Consider the following 26,588-nt stretch of genomic DNA (forward strand, 5'->3'; position numbering starts at 1 on the left):
CTGTAGACTTGCTTGACAGTGGTTTCCTGTCAAAATGGGACGTCTGGCGGGGCCTCTGGCGACAATCCCTGCACATCTGAGGCGACGACGTACGGTGGGTGAAGCTATTCGTCGAAGGACAGAGATGCTTCTTGCAGTCACTGTTGCTGGCTGGAATCGATTTCGTAAGTGTGTTGTTCGAATCCAGTTGTCTTGTCGATTATTGGTTACGCGTGGCCTGCCACTCCGAGGATGGTTTCTGACTGCATTCGTCTGTTGCCAACGTTGCCATAAACACCAAATGGTGTTTCTGTGGACGTTAAATTGCCTTGCAACATCACGTTTACTCGATCCAGCTTCAAGCCTATCAATGGCTCGCAGACGCTCATTTTCAGACAGGCGTGGCATTTCGTAATGTTGAATAATTGCGTAATTTTGTTGTTTTTCTGAGTGGTTGTTGTCAGCACGATGCTAAACGATGCATATGGAATCCCGTTAACGCACATGTTTTTATACCCATTCTTGGGTAGTGAAATGCATAGGGCTTGCATAAAAGTCAACATGGAATGCATGCTTTTCTGTAGCATTTGCGTTTTTGGTGACTTGATTCCATACATGCACTACAATATTGAAAACCAGTTGAAGGAACTTTTGTTGCTGAGTATATGTTAATCAAAACGACATACATGATGTCTTTTTGGGCTTATATATAAATTAAGAAGGAAGATGAGGATTTTTTTTACACACTGGAAAATGTCAAATTAAAAACTAGCAGAAGCTCTCAAATGAAAATATTGCCATGAAATATATTGGACCTGTCCATATACCTGAGCAATAGAACCGTTTTCCTTCGTACGTTTGCAACTTGATTGACATGCTATTATGAAGAATGAATAAAATGAAAGAAAAAATCATTTTACAAATAGTTAAAAAAAGCAAGTCCTATTGGGGCATTTTTACCATATGTTTTTTTCTGTTTAATCAACATCACCTTACTAAGTCAACTTGGATGAAAGAAATAAAACGCACCTCGAAAACTTCCAACTCAGCCTTTGTGACCACAATGTGGCCTTACTGCTACACTTTGTGTTCTGATGTGCTGTAAGTTGAAAGCATGCACGTGTTGAAAAGTCTCATTGTCAATATCCTATGTATCCTAGTTCAGGGCTCGCATATTGGTAAACCTGTACTAACTTCTGTCTTAATTCACTTAAATTACCAGCCTTTGATTTCCTTTAGCCGATTCGATTGGCTACGCTCCTAGGTCTAACGTACCAATGCGAGTTTCAAACCAGCGTTGGCGGTATCAACAACAAAGCGGCCAGTCCTATTGATTAAGATAGAGTTTGACAGAAATTTAACGTTGAAAAACTGACTGACACGCAAAAGAAAGACCTCAAACAAAGATTTGATAAAAAGGATGTCTTCATGTCAATAAATACTGGCGATGGTTTTGATTTCTAGGCATTACGAGTTACCTCCCTTTCCCATTTTCTTTTTCCTTATCTCGACGTTCAATTGGTCGATAAAATCAAGTGCCGGTAATTTGAAATCACGGAAACCTTGTGGATCGTTTCACGTGTCTGTGAAGGTTTACCGAAATGCGAGCAGTGGAGATATAGAAAATGAATTCTCATTCATATGTAAGCGGCCGATTACGTTTTTCTCGATTCTCAAACTTTGCAGATCTTGTGGCCCCAAATGAGCCCTTATCAGATCATTATTGTCGTAACATTTGGAAAAACAATCTGTAAAGAGAGTCCACCTTACAATGTAGAGTCCTGTAAACTTTTTCTCATGATATACCTGGAATATATACACCAGGAAAATAATTCAGCACAAATTTCTATTACTATAGATTATCAAAAAAAACATGTTTTAGAAGCATACCACAGCACTAGTCATTTGACTACTGACGTTTCGGTGGGTATCAGTGGTATACATCGCATTTTATAATAATGAGCGAGTATGGTTTTACAACGCCTTTAGCAATATTCCAGCAATATCACGGCGGGAGACACCAGAAATGGGCTTCACACATTGTACCCATGTCAGGAATCGAACCCAGGTCTTCGACGCGACGAGCAACGCTTTAATCACTAGGCTACCCGACTGGCCCACTGGTATAATAAATACAGAATGGGTGGTAAATGTAGATTAGCAAATTGATTGCTTAAACGTACAGTACGTTTAGTCCTTCAGACGAACTCGTCTGGTTGCCTGGCTAATTTGTCACCGATTTTGTCCAGGTACCTGACTACGTTGACTCATTTGTGCTCTTTTATTAATGGCATATGTTTTTTCACTCCAGATGTTTTCCCTTGATGTTGCGAGATACCAACATTTGAAATTGTCAGTAGTGACTGTAGTTTGATAAGACCGTAGCGTGTACATTGTATGGAAGTGTACACAATTACAGTTTTCTTTCCCACATGTGACACCGTGTAAAGACAAATTTTCTTTCGCACAGATAATGGCGCCAAACCTTTGGCAGCTGGAACTGTTTTGTAAGCTCCGAAATCCCATCTTGTTTATTTATCATTTAAGGCCTGAAGTGTACGGAATCGTAGTGGAGCCACGGTGAAATTTGTTTGTCCAAGTATCTCCTACGTAGGACTTACTATGTCCTACGTAGAACTTAGTATGGTCTAGAATCACTATCTCCTACGTAGGACTTAATATCTCCTACGTAGGACTTATTATCTCCTATTTAGGACTTAATATCTCCTACGTAGGACTTACTATGTCCCACGTAGGACTTATTATCTCCTACTTAGGACTTACTATCTCCTTCGTAGGACTTATTATCTCCTACTTAGGACTTACTATCTCCTACGTAGGACTTAATATCTCCTACGTAGGACTTAGTATGGACTAGAATAACTATCTCCTACGTAGGATTTACTATCTAGGAAGTCCTACGTAGGAGATAATAAGTCCTACATAGGAGATAGTAAGTCCTACGTATGAGATAGTAAGTCCTACGTTGGAGATACTAAGTCCTACGTAGGAGATAATAAGTCCTACATAGGAGATATTAAGTCCTACGTATGAGATACTAAGTCGTACATAGGAGATAGTGATTCCAGGCCATACTAAGTACTACGTAAGAGATAGTAAGTCCTACGTAGGAGATAGTAAGTTAGTAAGTCCTACGTTGGAGATACTAAGTCCTACGTAGGAGATACTAAGTCCTACGTAAGAGATAATAAGTTCTACGTAGGAGATACTTAGACAAAAGAAAATTCACCGTGGCCCTACTACGCTTCCGTAGAAGTGTGTAATACGAAGCCAGTGAAACAAAATAATTGCAGATACATTCATTTGTATGTTATGAGAGTTTGGTATGTCAGTAGGTAGATCTCATTTTTAAATGACATGTAGAAGCTATAATAGTGTAAATAAAGACTAAGATTTCAAGTTTTATGCATTCAATGCTACATTTCGGTACCTGAACACATAACCTTTATCGAACAAATGATTCTTTTGAATATAACATTTCCACTTCTCTGAAGTCCTGTTGTCACATTTGTCAAGCATTCCGATCCAAACAAACACAGAAGAGGTCGTTTAGGACGTGATCTAACATTACTCCTTTACAGATGTAACGGGAGACGTTTTTGGAGTAAGGTTTAATAGAGTAACTTGTGCACCAATTTGACAGACGCAATGACATTACTTCATATTCATAAGCGAGATATTGTTGTAACACAAATTGAATCAGCATAATACTACCGACCAATATATTATTTTTCACTTGTCAATGTAAAATCCCTTTATGAGGTAAAACAATTCTGCACGTACTCAAATTTGTTTCCTTTATTAAAATTCAGTACAAGGCCAAATGTGTATATATAGGAGTTATCATTTTGAAATTACTTAAACCGTTTTCCGACGGAAGAAATGTCACAAACACTATGAAAGTAACATACAAGTTCAGTACCAATGGCAATTCAGCGTATATCCATAACAGAATAACAATATGATATATACCACTTAAAAGGGAAACATTATACAAAAACATGTTAAAATATCTTACCAGCGGCATATTCTTCATGCTACATATATAAGACGACAATAACGGACACGGTATGAAAAGTATGGACGATACTTAAATGATTACCACCTTCAAGCAGTTTACATCACATAAGATCTCACTTCCTACAAATTGTACATACAATGTCTTTCAACAACTTTTGGAGTATCACTACTGAGCTTACTGAATCGATCATCTGAACCATTTAACTGCGTTCTTTTGAAAGCCAGTTTGATCTGTCCATTTGAGTAATCCACTGTCATGTGCTTTGTGCTTGAATAGTATCTTTTAAGAAGCTTCCGACGAGTCCTGATCAAGGACGAGCAGGTCAACATTATTCTGATCCTTGCTCTCATCCGCTTGCTGAAGAGGCAATATACAAGTGGGTTCATGCAACAGTTTGACGTCCCCAGCCACTGAGCCATGGGGATTATGAGATCTTGTATGATTCTCATTTCTTCGCTGTGCATATCTGGACTGTTAAAGGACAGCTTTATATTTATGGCGTACAAGGGCATCCAGGACAGAGCAAACAACAGCACAACAATACCCAACATTTTGGCAACTCGAACTTTAGATCTATGTATCACGACGTTTTCAGAAAATATTCCTCCAAGATCTCTGTTCCATACTTTGAGTCCAATCAAAGAGTAGCATATGACGATGAGTAGGAGGGGGAAAATGTAGCAAAACAGAAAGATGGCAAGGAAGAACTCTTGAGCTTGTTCAGGTCTAGGCCAATCCAGAAAGCAGATGTAGAGAACCTGTAGCGCTGTCTTGAACTCTATTTGCTGGTAATAGATAATCCATGGAATCATAATGGAAGCAGCCAATGTCCACACGACACCCACTGTAAACCGGACAGACCTCATCGTCAGCTTAAACTCAAGGACGTGGCAGATTGCAATGTATCTGAAATGAAATTAGAACATTATTTTACGTATGCAAAGATTTCTCCACATCGTACATTATAGAAATAGTGTTTACTTGAACAAACCCGACCTGGATAACTCTCTCTTTGAAATAACAAATGTAAGTCTTCTTCACGACTATGCCATACAACAGCAAATGTATATTTTCAAAATGAAATGATATATTTATCTTTTCAGTTACATTGTAGAAGTGTTTGTTTTGATAGTAGTCCTTATCATGTTTCAGATAGTTCGTATACTCACAGACTAATTATGATTCCCATGTTGACGTTGTGAATAATAATAACGTCAACGCCATAGCATACCCAGTCTCGATTATCCGTCGAAACAGATGACATTGCGCGTCAAAGGTAAACTAGAGGTGAAAATTGCATGAATCGATCACTTAAAATCAGTGACGACACCAGGTGTTAACGAAAAGGTTAAGCATGTCATGTCTTACCGGTAAGACATTTTCAATTATTCCAGTCTATTTACAGATATATGTGGGTGGGCGTTTTCATGTGTGAACTTGATTAACATAGGGTCTTCATCATTCTAGATAAGGACAACAATACTCTATCTATATGTTCAATGTAATATTTGCTATATTAAGGCAACACCAATTTAATAATTCAAGTCAACTGCAATGTAGCACTTCTTCATATTGAAATGGAGTTGGCTGCCATAGAAATTATTCCTGGAAAAGTATGCGGATAAAATAAACACAAATTGAGCCATGATATTTTGATAGAAGGATAGAAGATATCGACAGAAGGAAATGCTTACTTTTAAGTCGTAAAATCATTAAACAAAGTGGAGTTTGCACCTATGTGACAGCTAGTTGGCAACTTCCCAGCAAATATCGACTTTATTGCAAAAGTTATTCCACCTATGTTGTCATATATATATATATCATAACATTCTGAGCCGACCTGCTTCCACTTCGAATTAAATACAAATTTGCCTATACTAAGCTAAACCTTTTAAGGAAAACACCTCACATAAACATACTTTCTTTAAGTCGGTGAATTATAATAATTGATGGTTGGGGTTTAAAAGTAAATTATGTATAACACCTGAATCGTATTTCTCCTTATACCTGAAACACCCGTCAGTTAAAGAAACACTGGGCGACGCACAAATGGCGGTCTCGCCAAATTTGCTTCAAACTATTCAGAAACCCTTAGTTTGTCTACAAAACTAGAATACTGTATTTCAAATGAGTATATCAAGACTTCACTACTTATATAGAGATAATGACTCAGCTACAACCATGGAACTAATAACGATGTCTGGACGAAAACTTTTAATGAACATCCGCTCACAAACCATAGTGGCCCATCTTAATGAATATTCCCGACATGTCGTGACTTGACTTCATAGACGACGATAGGAGACGATGTATCTAGACTGGCAATCCGCTTTGCAATGGCATCGAAAATTTCTTTGATGTCGGAGGTAACTCTTGTAACAAACTGATACAGTATACATAGATTTCCGCTGTATTTCTGTCTAAAGAAGACATTGATGTTTCCCTAACACTAAATACTCATTTCTTTGTTCGTTCGTTCGTGCGATCGGTCGGTCGGTTCGGTCGGACGTTCATTGATTCACATGAAGTTGACATCGCCTCGAAATATTGTCGCACACTTGTCGATCGATTCTTTTCAACCAATATCGCACACTAATACTGATGAAGGCATATAAGTTCGTCCCTGAGTTCCAATTAGGCCGATCACGTACGAAGTCAGCAAAAGGTTTCATACTAACACCATCCTTATTAGATTCGGGTATTCTCCAATTTATTAAGAGCAGATCAAAGGTTTTAGGTCAAGTAACAAACTGTGAGACCCACAGAAAGAAAAACAAACAAATCATAGAACCGTTGCATGGACACTTATGAAGTTGTGGGCCAACATACTATTTTTAGCAAACATAACGTGCATAACCCTCTCACACTCCAATGGAACGCTTGATGCAACTGCTCACTTATGGTGGCATATCAAAAATGAAACTCTCACAAGAATTAGACATGTGAGATTCGTATAAATTTCAATATGGTGATGCACCCTTATTTGAAAAGGATATAACAGCGTAAGTGTGATTGAAGTGTTTACGCAAGACAATTAAATTGGCACCAATTACGTCATGATCTAAGGGGGTTAACTCTGACCTGTTAAGATCGGAAAACGAGGGCCTCATAACGGCATAACATTTTCACACTTATTTTGAGCTTCCTACTTTCAAAGTGAGGCAACATATCTGTGAAAGATATAAATGGATCCCTAATGGCACCAGGTGTTAGTTTAATAGGTAAGCATTTCACCAGCCACTCACACAATCTTCAAAAAGCAAGTGTCTGTCTGTTACCCGAAGCCGCAAAAGAAGGTGATGTTCGGAATTAAATGTTTGTCATTTTTTAGTTAGATGATTTAAAATAGATTATACCGTAAACCAATGTCATATTTCAGCATATTCTATAAGTGCTTTTGCTTTTGATAGTCAAATTATGATGTTCGTGGTCGTGAGTGAACGTCATATCCACATCAAATATTTCCCTCAACCAATTGGGTCATGTTTGTGTCTGTGCTTATGAGAGGACACTTTTCATCTCAGTGCATCGGTTTTCTCCTCATATAACGGCCCTTGATCAAAATGTTGTACAATAAACTATTTTCTCGAGGATAAGTGAGTATTATTATTGCCCCGCCGAGGGCGTCAGAACGAGGTCACATTTACGCATATTCAATCAGCGTGAAGATAAATGGATGTAAATAAATCATGAAACCATTTTTTACTTAACACGAGTTTATAATGGACTTTTATCATGTTCGGGCCTTGTCTGTTCTCCGAAAAGTAATAATCTGGCATTTCTCAGCTGAATACGAAGAGTGATCCTCACACCGTAAACCCATAAGGTCAAAGCCAGACATGATAATTGATTTACATACATAACACTGACAGTAACGTCTGCAACATGATCGCAGTTCATTTCAAGACTAGGTCATGCATTATGGCCTAGAGGTCTGATGTCTTATTAGTGACAAGTAGCGTGTTCAATACGTCTCATCGGGACCGTTCCCTGGTAGAATAATAGCCAACTTTCACTTTCGAAATACCAGTGCTTACAGCTGGTTCAGCAGGTAAGTAAGGTAGATGCATTTACCTGTCTATTGCTATAGCTGCCAGTGTGTTGACTGAAGCACACACAGACACTCCTTGAAGGTACGGAACAAGTTTGCAGAGCAGTGCCCCAAACCGCCAATCTGAAACAAAAACGATAATGTCATAACTTTTTTTTCTGTTGAAGGTGGAAACCTCATGATTATTTTCTTGAATTAGATGAAACGAACTGAGAGGCAGATCGATATATTGATGAAAGTGACACACACACATAGACATATGTTGAAATTACATTTTTCTTTGAAAGATGGAATGTCGAGAATGTCAAATAAATACACACACACACACACACGCACACACAGAGCTCTCTTTAGAATACCGCATGGTCGGCTCTTAATGGGTAATCTAAGATTAAGGCACTTGATTATGTTCATGTGACAATGATCGATTGATTCAAATTATATCCGGATACAAAATATGACACATTTCTACAGACTACCATTGTTTTCTTTGAGATTTTGCTCCTTGTATAACGCCGCACTCAGCAATATTACAGCTTTATGACGGCGGTCTATAAATAATCGAGTCAAGTCAAAGTCAAAGAAGTTTATTGTACAAAAGGCCACCGGCCCATATACAAGAAAGAGTTACGCATGTAGATACAATTACATTTGTTACACATTGGGATATACACGTTGTTTGATTAATTCATCTCTTTTGGCTAATGTATGCTTAATATAAAGAGAAAGATTTAATATATTTGATTCGTTCTTTGTCGTCAGCGTAACTATAAAGGCGTTTATCGGTGACATTGCTATTAAATAATCTTTTATATATTTCTTTCGGAGATCACTGTAAAATGGACAGACAAACACAAAATGAATTTCATTTTCTATCTCTAGCTTACACAATGGACAAATTCTTTTCATTTTTTCAATGGACAGTTTTCTTCCTTCATTTACAAATAGGTCTAGCAAACCAAGTCGATATTTAATGACTGGTTTCTTAAGTTTTCCGTAGTGAGTACTGATAAATATATTTCTGGTTGAAGTAAAGTCTTGAAAGTTTTGTAATATTCATAACGCGAACTATCCTCTAAAGTGGAGTGCCATTCTTGGTAGAACATATTTATAGACCGATTCCGAAATTCATTAAGAAACATATTTACATTTCCAACTGACTGACATAGCCATATAAAACCAAAACCATGCGAAAATAAAAGATTTCTTATATGCGATGTCCAAGTATTCTTTCCCATGTTATCTAAATGTAGAAGCATGTTATAGGCTAATTTGGGGAGACGTTGTTCATGCATATGAAGAATTTTAAACCAGTATTTTAAACATCTGATCTGAAAATTAATATATAATGGGTATCTACCACATTCACCATAAACCATGCAATTTGGTATAGAAGATCCGACACAAAGAAACTTTTTACATGCTAATAAATGAACCTTCTCTAAACAGTCATAACGTTGAAATCCCCATACTTCAGAACCATACAATAAAATTGGTTGTATCTGGGTATCGAAAAGCTTAAAGAAGATATTAGGTGACATCGATCCCACTTTATGAGAAATAGACATTACACTTATTAAAGCTTTCTTTGCACGCAAGGACAAGTCAAGGGCACATTTTTTCCAATTCATTGAGTGTGAGAACCAGATTCCTAAATATGAGTAGTGATCTACTATATTGACTAACTGACCATCGAATGACCATCTCTCTTTCGACGCTATTGGACCACCTTTTCTGAAGATCACAATTTTAGTTTTTTCCAAGTTTACGGATAATTTCCATTCTTTGGTGTACGTACTTAAAATATTTAATTGCCTTTGAAGACCGACAACAGTATCTGACACTAAAATGACATGATCTGCGAAAAGTAGCATTAGTATTTCTATCCAATCTGGGAACATTTGTATACCATGTTTACCACTGGCAGCTGTTTCGTAATATAATTCATTAATGAAAAATGAACTATCCCCACAACGAACACATTAGAATACATTGATTTTAGAATAGTAAAGATTTTCCCACGTAAACCAGCTTTTCGTAGACATGTCCATAGCTTAAAGCGATTGACAGAATCAAAAGCCTTTTTAAAATCTACAAATGCTACATACAGTTTATGCTTACGCCGTGACAAGGTTTTTTGAATAAGTGCATATAGTGTAAATACATGATCTACGGTGGAATAACTTTTTCTGAAGCCAGCTTGAAATTCAGGAATCTTATCACGCATGGTCGCCCATTTTGAAATTCTATTGTTTAATATTGTAGTAAATACTTTTCCTAAAATGCTCATTAATGAAATACCTCTATAGTTATCTGGGTCACTCCTGTCTCCTTTTTTATGCAGGGGGATTATTATAGAACATGACCAATTGCTTGGGAAAACACCATTTTCAAATAGCTTATTAAAACATTTGCAAAGAAAAGGCATAACTTCAAACTTAGAACACTTCAACATTTCGATAACTACATCATCAGGACCAGCTGCTTTTCGCTTCTTGAGGTGATTTATCGCATCTAATATTTCGTTTTCAACAATGGGTGAATCTAGCAGAACTTCATCAACATCCGTGTAGCTTTCACTAAAATCATTTTGCATATCATCAGTTGCCATAGTGAATATTGCATCATTTGAAAAAACCTTCTTAAAATGACTAAGCCACTGCGACTTTGTTATGTCATCTGTAGCAGAAGATCTATTCTTAAGAGATCGTACTTGTTTCCAGAACGCTGAAGGGTCGTTAATAGACTTTTTCAGTGTGTCTTGTCTATTGTCTACGCATATCGAATTTGTATTTCCGACAACAACCTTTATATTTATTCCTGCTTTCGCAATATTTTTTTCTGTCAAGACTAGTACGGGTTGTTCTAAATCTTCGCAGCGCTTTGCGGGCGTTACGCCTTGCGATTCTACATCCAGTATTAAAAGTTTTAGTTTTATCCATGTTCAGTTTTAACTCTTTTCTCATACAAGCTGCTGAAGTTAGCATAATTTCAACAAAGTCATCAATTGCCCCCTCAATATTGTTATCAAGTTTATCTAGAAGTAACTGTTTAGAATATGTTATACTTTCTTGTAGTTTGCGTAGAAAGTTGTTCGAAAGTTCTTCATTCCATATTAGTTTAAAATTTCTTCTTAGTGACACCCACATATTTTAATTTGGTATGTATTTGATTCATATGAGGGAACTTACAGGTCAATTCCAAAGGTAAATGATCAGATTCTAGACGATCGCCAATATTCAACATCTTAATATAATCGAAAAAATCGGGGGAACATATAAAATAATCATTAACGCTCGCACCTTGGTTTCCACAATAGGTAAATTCTCCAAGGGTATCCCCATACACTCTCCCATTGACAATGAACAACTGAAATGTATACAACATATCTAGCAGTATCTGACCAAATTTATTTATAACGGTGTCATGGGATTTCTGATCTCCAACACATACGTTTTCATCTTCTGGGTATGAACAGTTACTATGAACAAAATCGTTTTGTATATCGACTAGAGGATTGTTTTGTTGACCAGTACGAGCATTCATATCTCCACAGACTACACTGATAGAATCTTTAAGCTGCGACTGATTATCTAACATAAATTCTTCAAGATGATCAATACAACAATTTGAGACCGCATGGTTATAATACGGCGAACCAGCTGGTGGTATGTATGTACATAGCAAGTTTACGTTCTTGTCAATTGTAAGTTACACTTTTGATATGTTCAAGCACAGGAGATTATCTTCATCTGATTTAATTAACTTAAAAAATTTACTGACGGATTGATGGACACATACACAAATACCACCTGACAGCCTTCCGTAGTCAGATAATTTTATTGCTGGACTATAATAGATATCATAACCAACTAACCAGCTATTATCAAAACTACAGTCGACAAAAGTTTCCACAAGACATGCTATTTTAATTGTTGTAAGTATGATATAAAATCAGCAGCATCAATTTTGTTTCGAAGTCCATTAATATTCCAACTTAGAAAGGTGAATGTTTCGCTTGGACAATCAGCGTTTAACGTAACACCGGTGTTGATAGTGTTAGGATCTCGTGAAAAACTATCCGGGCCTCGGCCGATATCCTAGCTGATAGAAGCATGTGACACTGTTGTTCCATCCGTTCTTCTATGAAAAGATCGGCTTCCTCGTGTCGTGTTTAAAGTGCTAAACGTTGTTGATGTTGTTTCCATGGTGCGGGGTTTTGTTACCAAACGACCATCTTTGAAATACCCGAAAGTGTTCGTTCCCTTAAGTGCCTGAAGCTGTTGACTTTGACGTGACGTTAGGTCACTAGAAATTCCGAGTCCCCCTTCCTTGAATGTGGGTCTCGCTTTCAATGTACGAACTTTGTCGTCAGACGAATGTAGCTTAGCAATCATTGGGCGAGGGCGATTTACATTTACACGTTTAACGCCAAGTCTGTGCGCACGTATTATGTCCAATGGTTGCCACGTTTTGAATTTAGCATGTTCATTGAGGACGGATAACACAGTATCTTTACATGACATTGATTTTTCATCGCCTGCAGCTTCCGGTATTCCGTGGATGAGGATATTATCACGTCTGCCATAGGACTCAAGTCTATCTAGTTCGTTATCAATTTTTGACATCTGATCAAACACAGTATCCACCTTGCCTGAAAGTGCATCAATGTCATCATACATTATATCATGGTTCTGTTTCATAGTGTTTAGATTACGATGTAATTCTGTAACAGATTCCTCCAGTTTTTCACATTTAGAACTGATAGTGTGGATGTGATTCTTTAGTTCTAAAATTTGTGTGCTTAAATCTGCTTTGACGTTTCGTATCTCCGATTTCATGCTCCCTATTTCTACTAGTATTTTCTCCTGTACTTCTTGGAGAGTTATTGGGCCTGGATTTGTCTCTATATCGTTAGAGCACAGTAGGAGCTGTGTTATGACTCCCACAGGAATCGCGTCACCCCCAAGGAAACACTTTTCACGTGCAGGTGAGGCAAGATTCGGTGACAAAACTAGGTCACAACTCGGGTTTGTGACGTCACATGAGACACAAAAGAATGTAGTTTCTGTCGCCGTGAAGTGATCAAATATCAGATTCAAAAATACATATTAATTACTGATCAGTAATGCGGACAACGAAAGGTGCGCAGTCAGCAGCAAAGTGCATATAATAATGCGATACGGCATATCTGAGTTATCATGACATGTGTATGGCGTGTACCTGTCAACGTGGCTGACTTGGCGGGTCCCGGGTGGATGACACAAGGTTCCGATTCTAGCTCTGTATGTTGCTAGATCCTCCATGTTTTGTTCATAACGTATCCACAGAGTGTTCACACATTACCAAATGTCCTTTTGAGGTTGCCAGGTTGCCTTGATTTTGATATTTAAAGCAAATTCTCGGAGACTACAGGAATGTTGGTGTGTTCTCCAAAGGGACGTAACTCAGTGCCTCAGAGTCTTGACCATACAATCCAGTGATTGATATTATGAGCATCTATCTGCGCAATTAAGACACGATGAAATGCATCAACCATGTCAACGAGCCCAACGAGCCCAACCACCCGATCCCGTTAGTCGCCTTTTGCGACCAGGTTAATCGCCTTTTACGGCAAGCATGGGTTGCTGAAGATCTATTCTTGTTAATCAGTCGAGAAAGTTACGTCCCCAATAATTCCTGGTACGTTTTCCAGGCTGAACGTTAGCTCCTAAACCAGTTACACACTATTGTTAAATTTGTTTAAACTTCGTGTACATATATATTCTTATTGTACTATGTCTCACCAACGCGAACAATTCTATCTAAAAAGTCATTAGCCGTAACAGTGTTGTGAATCATATATCGTAATATACACCTTACGATAACAAATCCAATCATAATGAAAATGTTCCTTCACTTGGCTCAATTTCCCCTGAAGTAATTAGTTTCTTGGAAAATATCGTTGACCTTGGTACTTTATTGAGTATGCTATAAAACAACATATCGTAATTCTCCACAACTACCCTACTTTGGTTACTAATTGATAAGTCGTGTATAAATATGATAAGAACAAGTCTCGTTTTTGTCTTAAATGTGCAGACTTTATAGCAATCGGATGTCTTTTAGTGTAAAGTAGCTAAGATCTATTCCGTTAAAAGACAAAGGTAATTTAAACAGTTAACGTTTTCGTTGTTATTTGAGATCACAGACAGCAAAAATACTAGCTGTGTGTGTGACGGCGAACTGAATGATCGAATCAAAACCAGGCCAGTGAGTGATGTTATCGGAAACATCCTGCATACACCGTCGGGGTATGATGACGCGAACAACTAATCGATCCTGACCACACCAACCGATCAACTTAACCGCCTCGTTCGACAAGCAGAGGTTTCTGTGGACCTACGATTCCCACGGGTTCCTTTCACAAAAGGAAACACACGTCCATGCAACAACATATCGTGAATTCAACGATACGTTCCAAAATCAACGTTAATTACCAACTGTTTATTTATTACTATACACTGTTTTAATTCTCTTGTGGATACAGGGGACGTCACGCCTTGGTTGTGCAAGGGTCGAACAATACTCCTCCCAAAGATAGGTGATTTGACTGATCCCCAAAACTTCCGCCCTATGACTTGTCTGAATACATAATACAAAATATTTAAAGGATGCCTTACAGATATTGTGTCATCATACTGCGCATCCAATGACATTATTTACATGGAGCAGAAAGGACCCAGAAAGGGATGTCGGGGTTTTAAGGATCAACTTCTAGTTAAGAAAATGATCCTTGAAGGGGCTAAAACGTACCACCGTAATCGCTCAATGTTTTGGATAGACTACAGAAAAGCTGATGATTCTGTATTTCACGAATGGATTTTGAGGTCACTGGAATGTATTGACTTCACCGAGCGACTACTTGTTTTACTCAAGTCTTTAATGAATTGCTGGTCAACTCAACTTGAGATGTATTCGCAGGGGCAGGTGGTGACTTCGGAACCCATTTCTATCAGAACAGGAATATTTCAGGGCGATTCTTTCAGCCCTTTGCTTTTCCGTCTGTCACTAAATCCTTTAAGCTTTTTGCTCAGCAAAGAGGAAGGTTATCACCCGGGACCTCCGAAGCAAAGATCCCCAACACCCCTAACTCACCTCCTTTACATGGATGACCTTGAACCTATTGCCAATGGAGGATCCACACACAAAAAACAGATTCTCCTTGTCGAGTCATTTTCTAATGATATCGGCATATCCTTTGGACTCGACAAATGCAACATTCTTCATTTGAAACGTGGCAAGGTAGAAGAGAGGGAGGATCAGTCAGTTTACTTTGAGGAGGAATTATTGACCATATTGTGGGGAGTCAGGCCTATACGTACTTAGGGATGCAGATTAGGGACAAACTCCAGAATGCCCATATCAAGGGCAAACTTCGGGCAGAGTACAAACATAGACTAAAGAAAATCTGGAGTTCAGAGCTGAACGCTCGCAATGAAGTCAAAGCCACAAATACTTATGCTGTGCCCGTCCTTTCGTATTCTTTTGGTGTTGTTGATTGAACGAAACAAGAAATCCAAGGTATTGACACCCTCACATGTCAGACAATAGATCCCACCACCCGCGCTCTTCCCCAAATCGCTTATATTTACCAATTATGATGGGAGGGCGTGGTTTGATTAATGTGGAGGCTATTCATGATAGAATTGTTTTGTGCTCTTTTGCACAAATTTATTTGTCTGATGATCCTCTTGTGAAGCATGTCAAGACTCATGATGAAAACAAGGCATTACACAGTTTTCTAAACCGAGCCAAGGAAGTGGGACATAATCTCAATGTCGGTGTTGATTTTTTTTATGATTCTGTACTGCTGGACGGTACAGAAATCAACGTCAACCAATCGAAGTGGTGTAGCTCGATCATTTTATTACCACATGTATTGCTTGTGGTTTTGACACAGAGGTCCACCCATGGTACGACCCGGAATATGAAGAGGGCGTCATCGAAAATGATAAATACAAAATTCTTTGGAATAGGCCCATTTACAGCCTTAGACGTAATCTGTTGACTGACATTGGGAGAGTACCCGGGTTTGCTACCAGGAATACAGCTCTTCTGACAATCTGGGTAATGCAGAAAGCTGCAGTGTTGGGGAGTCTTCACATTCTCCGAAAAGTTCTGGGTGGGTTCGACTAGGCAGCGCTTCCTGGGAGAAGACCCATTCGCTGTTCGTGCTGCGTGTAGAGGGGGCAAGGGCCCTGATCTGAAGATGAGCCTAACCAGCCTGACTGTGCCAGGATCACCCAAACACTCTTTGCTGCATTTTTGTATTTTAATCTGTAAATAATAATAATAATGCCATTGATATTAGCTGATTTTTCACACACTGGCATGCTCAAATCGGTACACTATCAAAACCCGGTCAATGATTCAGTGTGCACTCGATTTTTATTCTCACCTCCCTGGGGAAAATACAACCCAATCTGCCTGTTAACAGTCACATTAGCATCGCATCCCACCGGGAGTGGAGTGCACGTGATCGACTCGCTGGTCCGAATCCACATTTCGCTTCCATAGATATATATCAAGACTTCATAAACATACTAGTCCATAAATGCCACATCCGTGCTCGCTGATTTCACTGAAGTTATTAACGTGGCTTATTTTCCGACATTAAGTTGACCCGCCGTGGTGTAACTAAAACCAGTGAGTCTATGTAGTTCTTTGTACAGTGGCAGGGCTTAACACTGGCCTAGCAGCGTTAAGCCAACAGGCTTATCCTTGTTGTTATTCGCAGTGAAATCTCGATCGTTAGTCCAGGCGATCTTGTTTGGAATATGCATGTATTCGTAGCCAAATAGGAATACATGTACTTCATCTGTATTTTGGCTGGTGACCTATGCTTAGCTTTGTCCTGAACCAGTTATTGCAAACCTTGTGTCACGTGAAAGTAGAGTGGTGTACGGAAGGTTACGAATTGGCTCGTAAACCACGAGGGTTATCGATGTTTGTAACGAATTTACCATAAATTATGATTACAAGTTACATTGAATCATTTTTGTGAAACATTTGTGAGTGGCAATTAGATCTTTCTTGTGCCTCCTATCGACCTCTCAGTATAGTGACTCGTATAAGCAAGAGACGTCACCTTAAAAAAATAGGCCATGATCGATATCTGTACACTACGGCCACCCGGCTTGTCTGTGAGTTTACAAGACGGCGACTGGGCATTCAAATAGTTAGATGTTTTAACGAGCAAAGATACAAAGCTTCACGTTGGTGAGGACACTTGAAATATCGACTCACTCAAGCAGTACGTTAGTAAACGGTTCACGGCGGCCTGTAAATGATGAAGTCTGCGACAGGTAAACCAGTGTGACAAACGATCAAGACGTAGAGAGTAATACCACACATATTTTAACCACCTGACCCTCATCAATTGGTTCCAGTTTGGACAGGGGATTAGAATGCCCCGGAATCCACAGGGGATTAAATGGACAAAACACATAGTTGTTCAGAAAATGTTGCGGGCGATCACAATTGCAATTTCTATTGCCTCAGAGAGATATGCTGCCGTTGCAATATCGCAAAAGTTGGTTTGTGATACATATAACAACTATAAGATAAGTGTAAGGACAATGTATCGGACACGATTCAAGTCCTAGGACAAAAATAATAAAATTATTTCACAAAATCTATCTTAATGATTGTAAAAGTTGAGGACGTCTGTAGGTACATGTAATACAAAATTTCAATGTTAAACATGAACAAAATGCACCTCATGACTGAATGAACTTATTTATAAAAACTATAAGAAAAAACATGTGAAGCCATCTTAATGACAAATGTCATATTTGCGTGTTTCCAATATCGCAAGGAGCGGAGACATCTCTACTCTGCTCAATAACACTTTTGAGATCAGTTTTGCTGGAACATGGTACCCTTGGTGAATAACATTCGCGAATCTTAAGTTTGATAAACAAAATAAGATACATAATATTTATCATACCTTACTAAGACTGCATTCTTTATTCAAAGACTTCGTAAAAATGAAATGTTATTCTCCTTCTGTGGTCAAATTCAATCATTCATATTTCATAACACTTTATCTAGATTTGGCCGATTAGATTATAGCTGTTCGGATTTGCCGATTAGATTATAGCTGTCTGGCTCTGACAAGCCAGTGATTGATTATATGAGCAACGATATCCATCAACGGCATTGAGAACATATCCCAATTTGAATTGACACGTATTCTTGCGGACAAAAGACGAGTAACCCAACGTTTTCCAAATAATTGTCAGTTCATTATATTCGATTCAAAAATATGTACATGTATCGTCGGATCACATGTTTTCGAACATCATACGTTTTCGATTACTCGCGCTATAACAAGGGGTGTGGCATCACACAGACATTGTAAATAATCGGACGATGACTGGTTTTTAAGATAAAGTCGTCTTTTATAAGTGAGTGAAATGCTTAATAGTTGTTCTCATGATTAGCGAGAAAACTACGAATGTTTCTAAAGCGTCCGTGAACCAATAACACGTGGATACATTTATACATCTTTGGTGAATGAAATTAAATGAATTTAAATCTGTAGAATGAAATGACATATATATCATGAAAATCTATGCAGTGAAATTACTGAACAACTATGCTGCTGAAGTAACATTGATCAGACAATACAGTGCACAATAACTAAAGACTGTGTCAGGTTTGACGCTGGTTTGAGCAGTTATAGGGTCATGTCACAGTGGTTGCAATGGGCGATCTTTTTCAATTTATCTTCCCTTCATTAACCCGCTAGGTGCGCTGACCCGGACGGTCCAACCTTAAACTGACGGCGCATGTGGTATGCGCGATACGAGCACTACATGTTACTATGACGCCTATAGTCAGTTAACTAGTATAACCTTCACCTTTCTCGGCAACGGTCACGCTTGTGTGTGGACAGCATATCTTTTCGCCTAAACAATGATTTATCTATTGCCATGTCCGGAAATAAATGTTCCTTGATTTAATGATACATCAGGGATGACCACGACTGATTATATTGTATAGTTATCCCCTAGATAGGCGTTCGAGGCGATGCGGTGAGATCAGCTGATCGTTCATCCCAGGTCGCTTTGTTGACGTTTTGCAATCGGTACTGAAAGTGTTGCCCTTGATGTATGAAAATTAAGTAGATTTTGTATACGTTCCTATATCTATGTTGTAGCATCGCCGAGCAGGCTACATCATATGCATGCATTTCAGTATGTACAACGGTGAGGCGATACGGTACGCGAAATGTGAAGGTCTCATGCAACGTTGCCCGTAGCCTCAATGTTGTGAATATTGACAGCAACACATGTAAGTATTTGTCAGATATATAACAGAGAGCAATGAGGAATGTTCTCAAGAAATTGTAAGAGTAACAGGCACTGTAAAATTACGTCATAAACTAGATATCATGTTACAATGTTCAAAATAAAAGAAATGGAAATCACTGAAATCTGTTTTGATATTTAAGGGTTAATTGGTGCATGTTGTAAGCAAGGATTTTATGTATATGAATGGTATCTGTTTGTTGCCAAATACTACCATGATAATATTTCAATATGATCAATGAAAGATATATATTATTTTGGCCTTAAAAAAATTCAGACACAGAGGACCCTACATGTTAGTTAAAATACATATTCAAGAGTATTTGTACAAACTACATTTTTTTAAATAAAACAATATATTCATACTAATTGCCAATCTCTAAAATGTTGATTGTATTAACAATGCAGTGTCTGCATTGACAATAATCATGTGATTGTGACACAGAGAAAGCTGATTCTTAACTTCATTAGGACTTGCTTTTTATGTTTCCTTGTTCTAAACTGATGTTTTAAATTCCAACATAAACAAATTATTTATGTTTTTCTTTTTTCTCTTCACACCAAAAGATATCTTCATTGCACAATGACTCTAATTTTTTTATTTAACATCTTGGCACACTTGTGCATGTCTACTAGTATTTGATTACACATGCATGACTTTTTAGCTGTCATCTGTTTCTCAACTGAATTTTATGCTCATAAAGATAAGTAACATAAAAAAGGGACTCTGGTATTCTTTCAGGTTTGGAGAATCAATCAATTCATTGTCAAAACATTCTTAATTTCTTACATAAGTTACTTTGATCTTGATAAGATCAAAATAGATACAAATTAAATTGAGGAGATTAAATTATGCAGTCTTATTCATTTCAGCCAGTCTGTCTAAAATCCGGTCCTATTTTTCAGGCAATAATAAATGAATGAAAATTTAAGAAAAAACATACCTTACCTGAGTGAATCAGTCAATATGCATATTGACTGAAATGTTGAGTCAAAATACATATTGGGCCTGATTATAGACACTGACTGTAACATATGTAAGTATAATCTGTTATATGCAAAAACAAATAACATAAATAAATCCATTTATCTACATGGAATGACTGTGGGGTTCAATTTGCATTTATTTAACCAGAATCAGAAGATTTGATGATTAACTTTCATATTCATATTTGCATATAAAATTCATATTTGCTATATGATAATAAAATCTACAAAATATACTTTATACTACAGGTGTCTTGAAGTACTGTTGAATGAAAATCAGGATACTTAGATACAGCAGGATAGTGTGTTGGTTTGTATGGGAAATAATTTGTCAACATTAAAATAAATATAATGTTACTAAAACAAGGAGATAAAACTATGATTTAGTTCTATGAATGCATCATACACATTTTGTGGGGTAGTCAGTATGATTTGTTGTTTGTCGGGACACATCTCTGTAATTAACTACTATTTTAAGAGCATGAGTATCAGAATTCTGTAAGAAATGATGGATCAATGAATTAACACCTGTGATGACTCAGAGCACTTAATGGTGGGACACATGTTATAAGGGGCAGAATAATATGGGTAAATCTCTTATTTCAATGTATGATGACTGGTATGTATATTGCAACTGACTAACTGAGTGCTTAGATCTAATAGATCCATGGTAGATGTTCATTTGGCCTATTTCTAAAAAAATAATATAAATTCAAATATTCAGATGCAACTTTAATTTTGATATAAAAAGTAACATTTAAAATCAGTTGTTTTATTATTTTGAACATTATTTCTTCTTAAAATATTTGTAAAGGCGCGGATGAATACTTACTATATAGATCATTGGTTAAGGCCTGTCAAAGTTGTCTGTGTGCTGCAAATGTTTGCGTATCACTAATTTTATTAAATTGAAGTCCATGGTAATATTTGTTGAGATTTGAATGCTTGAATTGTTGTGGGAAATAACACAAAGGCTGATAAATAAAATGAGTTTGCATTATTTCATCGATGCAATATGTTAGCCCAGACTGACAGAATGCCTCGCTGTTTTCTGACGTAGAAAATACCGTGGCAATATACCATTTTTCATGACGTTTTTCCCGCTATATTCCAAAGTGACAATTCGTCTTGTAGATGAAGACTCAACAAATGTTGATATTATAAACTAATAATCACTACAAAATATGTGCTAGTTAAAAATATTCAGTTGTAAACGACCGTTTTTGAACGAAGGTGCAACAGGATAACTCTTTAGCTTGGCTCCGTCTCTACATGTCAGTAGTTGTCGCAGCGCGCATTGATCCGGGAACCAGACCGGAAGCGACAGTTTGGACCGTCGCGTATATCATTTCAAAAGGAGAGTTATTGCCCTTTGGAACAAAAAGATCGCCCATTGTGAGTTCACCTTATTGTGATCCTTGGTTGTCAGTAATAGCGTAGTATTGGTTCGCCGTCATACACGTTGCATGAGTGAGTGAGTGAGTTGGGTTTTACGCCGCTTTTAACACTATTCCAGGTATATCGCGGCGTGTCAGCTTAATGTGGGAGGAAAGCCCGAAGTGATGCAGGTCTCAGACGTTTACCATTTCGGTGAAACCCACGAGCACGGGTATGGTGCTGACAAACCTAGAAACATAATGGGGGCGAACCGGGATTCGAACCCACAATCATAGGTTTCTGGCGTGCCTAAGGGACGCAACTCTGCACAGCGAATCGCGGCGCCTTAGACGACTGGGCCACCCGTGCCCCCACGTTGCATGACATACACGTAAATATAAAACTTACGCCAGAGAACAAGTGTTGCTTATCCGACGAAACTGGGCGTAAAAGGCAAAATATCGAAAAGTATCTGAATGGATCACAGAAAATCAGCGATGACACAAAGTGCATGTCCTGGATGTAGCTACAGCACTGTTATGAGTTCACTCACTCACTCCAAATTATGTACTTCACGACCCTGGTAAGCATAGTTCGGATCTGGACAACGAGTCCAGCATGATCATGACGGTGATTGTATTATCGTTGGCGCAGACACTCTCTGCTCAAGCGAAATCCTAGAATAACCATCCACGAATATTGGTTTATAATGTAATTATTAGAATTTGACTGTCGCCGTGAGTAACAGATCCTCCAACCATGATAACATGGACATCTCATTAAGACTCCCGGCAATAACAAGGTGCGAATTCTTATCGAAAGTCCCAAAAGGCTTCTTAATTCGCCATATTTAGAGGTATGAGATCTCGTATGCAAATCAATATTGCCGGCGAACACGTCCCATTTTAATTCTGGAAACCCAAAAGTCCAGAAACTCTACGGTCTTTGCCCAGTCTCGGTTAAAGGTATTTACAAAATTAAACATGCCGTTTTCATGGGAACATACCAAGGAAGAAAAAATGAAAAAAAAATTGTTTAAAAACTCAATATTTAGACTATGTCGCCCATGGGCCTGCCCATGGGCGAAGTCTGGCCCATGGGTAGGCCCATGGGCAGGCCCATGGGCGAGAATATGTTCCTTTACTTAAAACTCATGTTTTTGTTTCGCAAATATATTTAATGTATTCATTCAAGTATCATGACACAAAATTTAATTCATTTTAACTTAATTCAACGATTTTATAGCGATATTGAAATATTTCGCCCATGGGCGAGAAAAAGGTTTGGCCCATGGGCGAGAATATGTTCCTTTACTTAAAACTCATGATTTTGTTTCGCAAATACATTAAATGTATTTATTGAAGTATCATGACACAAAATTTAACTCATTTTAACTTAATTCAACTATTTTATAGCGATATTGAAATATTTCGCCCATGGGCGAGAAAAAGGTTTGGCCCATGGGCGAGAATATGTTCCTTTGCTAAAAACTCATGATTTTGTTTCGCAAATACATTAAATGTATTTATTGAAGTATCATGACACAAAATTTAACTCATTTTAACTTAATTCAACTATTTTATAGCGATATTGAAAGATTTCGCCCATGGGCGAGAAAAAGGTTTGGCCCATGGGTAGGCCCATGGGCAGGCCCATGGGCGAGGATATGCTCCTTTACTTAAAACTCATGTTTTTGTTTCGCAAATACATTTAATGTATTCATTCAAGTATCATGACACAAAATTTAATTCATTTTAACTTAATTCAACTATTTTATAGCAATATTGAAATATTTCGCCCATGGGCGAGAAAAAGGTTTGGCCCATGGGCGAGAATATGTTCCTTTACTAAAAACTCATGACTTTGTTTCGCAAATACATTAAATGTATTTATTGAAGTATCATGACACAAAATTTAACTCATTTTAACTTAATTCAACTATTTTATAGCGATATTGAAAGATTTCGCCCGTGGGCGAGAAAAAGGTTTGGCCCATGGGCAGGCCCATGGGCGAGAATATGTTCCTTTACTTAAAACTCATGTTTTTGTTTCGCAAATACATTTAATGTATTCATTTAAGTATCATGACACAAAATTTAACTAATTTTTACTTAATTCAACTATTTTACGGCGTTATTAAAATATTTCTCCCATGTTTTCGTCAGTCCCTTTCAAGCATCAACTAACTGTTTGCAAAGTATAATGTATCATGTGAAATCTACTTTATATTTTATCATTACATTACTATTTAAAAAGGGCATTTGGTTGGATGTTTCCTACAAATTTCACCTGTTTTACATATTGTAGCGATCTTTAATGAACCCGGCCTTACCTCTCAAAACGTTTTGACAGTTTATCATACGAATTCATGTGCGTGTACTCCAATTCATTGGAGTTATTTTCCACAACATTAAATTTTAGTTAGTTTCTATTTCATTTCCCATTTAATGTCCCGTTGATACATCACACTGAGCAATTACGTGACACTAGGTATGCAATATACAGGTACGCGTGTGCGTATTTTAATGAAAAAAACTATTCGTCTTTTATTGCATAACGTTTGGCTGAATATCTTACATTCTAACGAAATCTCGAAATAATTATTTAATTACATGCGGTTTCGAACTGACCAGTGGGAAGGAATTATGTTTCAATGCGATTGAGGAAAACGTGAGTGAATATTGTGACACTAAAGCAACTTTTAACTGCATTGTCGCTTTTGGTATGAAAATGGTAACAGTTCAGAAAAAACAACAGCCTTCTTATGATAATTCTCATTAGTACGTTGTATCTAATTACAGTGTCGGCCTTATTTACAGGTGATTCTACAATACCTGCTCTCGGTCAATTACGATCTACCACACCACGCGTGAATAAACAGTTATGCAGGTGTTGCTGTGGGCAAATACCTAGCCTGAAAATGTTTATTTTTTTTAGGATACATGTTTTACAAATGTTCGTTGATATGTGGATATATTAAGCACAAAGACAAAAAAATGTTTATGAAAGATGAATTAGTGCCTTGATATATTCATCGAGATGTGTATCATCGTTTAATGGGGTCATTTAATAAACGTATGTTTGGAGGAGATATCAAAGGAGCCGCCCAATATACACAGTGTCGTCCGGTGAACTACCACCCCACCCTGTCCCTCAGAGTTAAGTAATCGGTACACAAATATATTTGATGCGGTGTCAGTGCGGAAGGAGTTTGAATTACGTCCGTCAAAGTATAGAAACAAAAAACAAGGTCAATCCGTACTAATTACCTAGTGACGCACGTAACAACGACTGTCAATAGGGAAAATGGTGAAAACAAATTGAAATAGATTTTAATAAAACATTATTGTACTACATAACTCGCAAAAGCGGTGCCTAAAATTGTTTGACCGTGTTATGTGTGTTGTAAACTGACGAATAGCAAGTAATTGTCATGCTGTACGCATGGTTCCATATACAAATTCAGTTATACAACCGGTATGAAACTGAGAACTGAGATACCAAGTACAACCTGCATTCACACACGGAAGCAATATACTTGTGTGTATGCCCTCTCCTCTAAAAAATGTATCACTAAAGTATTTGCATTGTAATAAATATAGTAATGATAAAACTTGGTAATTTGGTAGGTCTCCGACAGATATGATTTTCAGTTTTTTTACACCTTTGATTGATACGGATTACGTACCTGTAGTCTAGTCACTGTCTCTAATGTATCTGCTTGTTAGAAATTTCAAATGTCTTGTTATAGCATTGTTCCTAAAATACGGCAGTTTCTTTTATCGGGTATAAATAGTTGATTCGTCTTGTCACGCAGTCATTTTTACTTGATCGAATGATTTCCACAAAAAATTACGGCAGAGAGTTTTGTATTTTATTATATTTTTAGAAGATTTTAGAAGATGCTTACATCACTGTATCTCAGAACGTAACACTGATAACATTCAAACATGTAATTAGTACACAGTTAATTGTTACATATAATTTCCTGCATATTCCTTTTTGAACAAAAAGCCTACATGTATACTGATATCGGTGTCCACTGTTAAAAGGGTATTAGTGCAGTCAGCCATGGTAAATGGAGAGACAATAATAATGTGATTAATTATAGTCTGTTGCAGAATATGCGGTATAAGTGTAGTCATTGATACATATACACATTACACATATACAGATGAAATACACGATATGATGCAGTGCAAGAACAAATTAAGATACGGTTTCTGTTAAAAATAATTATACGATTTGGGATTTAATTAGCATGTTTAAATTTTCAGGCCAACACGGCTGAGATACAGCATCGGCATACTCAACTGGAGTTGTTTTCTGCCGGTCGTAAGTTCATTGTTTGACTGAGCACACTCGTGTCGGGGTTGCGATATTTTCTTCTCTTTGTTGGCAGCCTGCCACCGGTCTGAATTTTGAGAAAGGTCTCAGCATGGGACTGTTAATTACTTCTTAATGATGTCTACAAGCTTACAAACTTGTAGATGTTGGGTGCGGTTAGGACCAAACTTTTTCAGCTCAGAGTGTTAGTGGTCCTGGAACCCATAGTGTCAAACAGGTTCTGCACAAAACGTCCATCAGATTCTACTGTTCAGCAACATTGTCACTGAATTTCAGAACTCTGGCATGATATAATAATCAAGGATTTCGAAGGTGAACGAGGGGAAAGGCAGACGCACGTGGATTTACCCTCAGGTTATTATTGTCTGGAGTTCACATTTTGGGGCATTTCATATACTAATTGAACAGTTCACCTGCACATGTCCACTTTAGTGATACAGACTGTAAC

The 26,588-nt window shown here is 37.6% G+C and overlaps 1 protein-coding gene across 1 annotated transcript in view; it reads right to left on the bottom strand.

Moving 5' to 3' along the window:
- Positions 1-3,610: 3,610 nt before the first annotated feature.
- The window catches only part of LOC124132778 (neuropeptide SIFamide receptor-like), a 77,867-nt gene continuing 54,889 nt past the window's right edge, over positions 3,611-26,588 (bottom strand). Inside the window, exons 2-3 of the mRNA XM_046496900.2 lie at positions 8,096-8,195; positions 3,611-4,927 (exon numbers count right to left, since the gene is read on the bottom strand). Coding sequence (XP_046352856.1) covers positions 4,141-4,927; positions 8,096-8,195 — 887 coding nt within the window. The 3' untranslated portion in view covers positions 3,611-4,140. The remainder of the gene's footprint in view (positions 4,928-8,095; positions 8,196-26,588) is intronic.

This window comes from Haliotis rufescens, unplaced genomic scaffold, assembly GCF_023055435.1.
Source record: "Haliotis rufescens isolate VD_foot unplaced genomic scaffold, xgHalRufe1.0.p SCAF_11, whole genome shotgun sequence".
In the NCBI taxonomy this organism is placed as follows: Eukaryota; Metazoa; Mollusca; class Gastropoda; order Lepetellida; family Haliotidae; genus Haliotis; species Haliotis rufescens.